Here is a 5000-nt window from a genome sequence, read left to right on the forward strand (position 1 = left end):
CTATATGTGTAAGTAATATGCAACTATAGTTATTTGATACTTGTTTATGTCGACAAATGTATTCTTTTAGAATGCAATATCGTTCACTGGCTTGCGTGCTATTGTGTGCTTGGCTGTTGTGTAGCTGCTGGCTCCTCGAAGCTTGTAGCCTAGCATGTACGGACGTAACACTAATAAAAATGATAACTGTGGTAAAGCTCGACGGTTAGTGTTTAAATAAAAATTCCCCCCCCCCAAAAATGTGATTGTACTTTGAGAAACTCTCAGACGGACTGACATTAGCTTGTTGGCGTACGCGCTAACAAGAAGACAAGAGACATAGCTCGGTTGGTAGAGTGGCCGTGCCAGCAACTTGAGGGTTGCAGGTTCGATTCCCGCTTGTGCCATCCTAGTTATGGCCGTTGTGTCCTTGGGCAAGACACTTTACCCACCTGCTCCCAGTGCCACCCACACTGGTTTAAATGTAACTTAGATATTGGGTTTCACTATGTAAAGCGCTTTGAGTCACTAGAGAAAAGCGCTATATAAATATAATTCACTTCACAATTCACACATGAATGTCTTTCCCGACTAAGAAACGTCATTACACATTACATTACGAGCAACCTACAAGTTGTGCTCTCTTAAAACGGAGCAATCGAGCTGTACTCGGCGGAATATGGCATGCAGGTGCGTTCAAGGACCGCTGAACAGAGTAGGACACCACAATGAATGCCAGAATCCTTTCATGGGAGAAACATAAGAAATATAAAACATGTAAATTAGTATGTTTTTTTTTTTTTTTAAATATGTATGTGGACAGACAGGCAGGGCACGCTGGAGCCCGGCCCAAGATGGCGGCGAGCGAGCAGCGAGGCGGGGCGCACCTGGGAGCGAAGCCTCAATCAAGATCAGGTGCGTAGATCACGCACTTGGAAAAAAAATCATGCAATCCTCTCGCACTGGTTAAAAGGGCGGCAGCCATGAACGTCGGAGAGAGAGGCGGGGAGACTGGAAGAAGCAGGAGTGCAGCTGACGCAGAGCGAGAGAGAAGGAGAGCTGAAGACAGACGAAGAGCGAGCGGTAAAAGGGAGCGGAAAAGCGACCTGGACCTGAGGTGTTATTTAAAAAATTAAACAAAGTCAAACTGCTCAAAGTCATGTCCTTCCTTGGTGGTCCTGGGAACCCGCAAGACGACGGCTTGAGACCGTCACGATGTATTTTAGTTGTTTAAAAAAAAACTATATATGTCAGCGCGTGTATAAGTACTTTTTGAGCATATTCAATAATATCGCTAAAATTGGTCACAATAACCATAATATGAAGTTTACATTTAGTTGCATCCCTGCTAACATGTTTACCTTTTGGAGCCAAGTCATGCGGAACATAACCCCCGCAATACTTGACACAACCCTAATTTTTTTTAACTATTAGTATTGATTTTTTCTTGTCATGTTGCTCTTTTTTCTTAATATTTTATAGTTGTGTAATACAAATAAAAAACAAGCCAGCGACTCCGCTGAGTACCAGGAATTGATTAACGTGGACCCCGACTTTAAACAAGTTGCAAAACTTATTGGGGTGTTACCATTTAGTGGTCAATTGTACGGAATATGTACTGTACTGTGCAATCTACTAATAAAAGTTTCAATCAATCAAAAACCATTCTACAAAACCCAAAACCAGTCAAGTTGGCGCGTTGTGTAAATGGTAAATAAAAACAGAATACAATGATTTGCAAATCCTTTTCAACTCATATTCAATTGAATAGACTGCAAAGACAAGCTACTTAACGCTGGAGCTGGAAAACGTTCTTTAAAAAAAAAAAAGTGCTCATTTGGAATATGATGCCTGCAACATGTTTCAAAAAAGCTGGCGCGAGTGGCAAAAAAGACTGAAAAAGTTGAGGAATGCTCATCAAACACTTATTTGGAAAATCCCACAGGTGAACAGGCTAATTGGGAACAGGTGGGTGCCGTGATTGGGTATAAAAGCAGCTTCCATGAAACGTTCAGTCATTCACAAACAAGGATGGGGCGAGGGTCACCACTTTGTCAACAAATGCGTGAGAAAATTGTCGAACAGTTTAATTAAGAACAACATTTCTATTGCAAGGAATGTAGGGATTTCACCATCTACGGTCCATAATATCATAAAAAGGTTAAAAGAATCTGGAAAAATCACTGCACGTAAGTGATGATTTGACGGACCTCTGATGCATCAAAAAAGCGACACCAGTGTATAAAGGATATCACCACGTGGGCTCAGGAACACTTCAGAAAACCCCTGTCAGTAACTACAGTTTGTTGCTGCATCCGTAAGTGCAAGTTAAAACTCGTAGCATCGCCGGTAAAAACCAAATGAGGAACTTTTGCATCTCTTGACACTGGAGCAACTTAAACCCGCCGATTGGTAAGTGTTTGTTTGGTATTAAATGTGGGTGGAGAGAAAGGCTGGATGTAAATATAGCTACAAATGAGGCATGATGCTGCAATATGTACATACAGCTAGCCTAAATAGCATGTTAGCTGTCACGAGTTGCTAGTTCGTGGTTGCACACGACCAGTCAGGCAGGAGTGCAGGTAAGACTTGTTTTTAATATAATAAAACAAAAGAACACTGTTACAAAAGGACAAAATTAAGCGCGTGCCTACGCACGGAAGCTAACGCTAAACTTAGCAGGAGACAATAGTACAAAAAGGTGACGTGCCAAACGCACGCGAAGCTAAAACGGAACTTAGAATACATACGTGTCGTGTTGCATAAAGCAAACAATGGACCAAGGACGAACTAAGGAATCAGGTGGGCTTAAATACACAAATAATAATCAAAAACAGGTGTGTGACAGGAGCCCGTGAGGAGGAGCACAATACGTTGCCATGGTGACTAAAACAAACGAGGAAGTGCTCAAACACAAGGATCGGCAGAGTCCAGAAACAAACATGATGACAAAACATATCAAAAGGCAAAACCATAAACCATCCGAGTCGCGGATCGTGACATTAGCATCGATTAGCATGCCGTGCTAATCGATGCACATTCCACGTAAATCAACTTGAATCTTTCCCTGGTCGTGTTGTTACACCCTCCGACAACACACCGACGAGGCATAATGTCGAAAAAACGGAAAATAACAGAGCTGATTTGACTCGACGCGTGTGATGTGGTAGGGGAAAATGGCGTTGACTACCTATGTGACGTCACGTTCTGACGTCGTCGCTCAGAGAAAGATAAACAAAAAGGCGTTTATTCGGCAAAATTCACCCTGGGAACGCCTCGGGATCCCCCGGGAAGAGCTAGACGAAGTGGCTGGGGAGAGGGAAGTCTGGGTTTCCCTGCTTAGGCTGTTGCCCCCGCGACCCGACCTCGGATAAGCAGAAGATGATGGATGGATGGATGGATGGAATTCACCCATTTAGAGTTCGGAAATCGGTTTAAAAAATATATGATGTTTTTTCTGCAACATCAAGGTATATATTGACGCTTACATAGGTCTGGTGATAATGTTCCCCTTTAAGAACCACTGTTCTAAGCGCAAAGTTGAAAAGCGAGCATCTGTGAGGGTGTGGGGGTGCATTAGTGCCCAAAGCATGGGTAACTTTCACATCTGTGAAGGCACCATTCATGCTGAGAGGTCCATACAGGTTTTGTAAGTATCCAAGTAAAGTATTTTTCCTGGACGCCCCTGCTTATTTCAGCAAGACAACGCCAAGCCACGTGTTATAACAGTGTAGTTGTTGCAGTCAAAAATGCGATTACTTGATCAGGTGCTTGAGCAGCCTTGGAGAGGGAATGAAGGCGGACAGACACGAGGACAGCAGGAGCCAACCCCGCTCGCAATTTAGCAGGTTGGGGTTCCGCCACACCTGCCAGAGACGGGGGGAGCAAGGAACGAGATGATGGAACGGCGAAAAAAAACATAAAAAGGGATGTATTGAAAATATTTCTTCTGGGGGAACACCTGGTTGGCGACTTGGGCGAAGATCTCGTCTCGGAGGTCGGGGCGAGCGAGTCCTCTCTGGACGATGTAGTTGCCGAAGAGGTTCTCCTGGGCCCCGTTCAGGTCTGGGTCGCCCATGAAGCGAAGGATCTGACACAAGTGAAGTGTGAAGTGAATTATATTTATATAGCGCTTTTCTCAAGTGACTCAAAGCGCTTTACATAGTGACACCCAATATCTAAGTTACATTTAAACCAGTGTGGGTGGCACTGGGAGCAGGTGGGTAAAGTGTCTTGCCCAAGGACACAACGGCAGGGACTAGGATGGCGGAAGCGGGAATCGAACTTGCAACCCTCAAGTTGCTGGCACGGCCACTCTACCAACTGAGCTATGCCGCCCCAAGACACATCGTTTGCTGGGAAACTGGATTATCAGATGTCTTTCACCATGTTGAGATCGACCGATTATCGGTGGTGATTTTTAGCAGTATCGGCCTTTTTAAAAAAATAAATATACACATACCAGTATTTAGTATTTAAATAAATAGATAACAATAGTAATAAATATGGCTGTGAATCTTTGGGCGCCACATGATTCGATTTGTTTCGATTCTTGGCCGAAATGATTCGATTCAGAATCGATTCTTCATTCAAAATCAATACCTTTTTAATGACATTGGATGGCAGTTTTATTATTAGCTCCATTCCTCCATGAATTCAATGAACAGCTCCGATCAATTTCGATATTATTTCAAAGAAAACTGGTTTTGTTTGAAAACCGGATGTGTCGTATGTACAGTGGGGCAAAAAAGTATTTAGATGACAGAGGATTAGGGATTCAGTCTTTACTGAATCTCGTCTTTTGTTGCGCCCTACAAAGTGTTAATACTGTAAGATTTTCGATATTAACGTGCATCTCAGTTGTAGTTTTTTTTTTTCTCGGGAGAGTGGCCGTGCGCAACCCGTGGGTCCCTGGTTCAATTTCCAGCTAGTACCAAGCTTGTCAAGTGCGTTGTGTCCTGAGCAAGACACTTCACCCTTGCTCCTGATGGGTGCTGGTTAGCGCCTTGCATGGCAGCTCC

At 43.6% G+C, this 5000-nt stretch overlaps 1 protein-coding gene across 1 annotated transcript in view; it reads right to left on the reverse strand.

Annotated features, from left to right (window-relative positions):
• myo15ab (myosin XVAb) overlaps positions 1 to 5000 on the reverse strand; it is a 133816-nt gene that overhangs the window by 84487 nt on the left and 44329 nt on the right. Inside the window, 2 exon segments of the mRNA XM_061914014.1 lie at positions 3739 to 3845; positions 3941 to 4069. Of these exon segments, the coding sequence (XP_061769998.1) occupies positions 3739 to 3845; positions 3941 to 4069 (236 nt within the window).

The sequence above is a fragment of the Nerophis ophidion genome, linkage group LG01 (genome assembly GCF_033978795.1).
Source record: "Nerophis ophidion isolate RoL-2023_Sa linkage group LG01, RoL_Noph_v1.0, whole genome shotgun sequence".
In the NCBI taxonomy this organism is placed as follows: domain Eukaryota; kingdom Metazoa; phylum Chordata; class Actinopteri; order Syngnathiformes; family Syngnathidae; genus Nerophis; species Nerophis ophidion.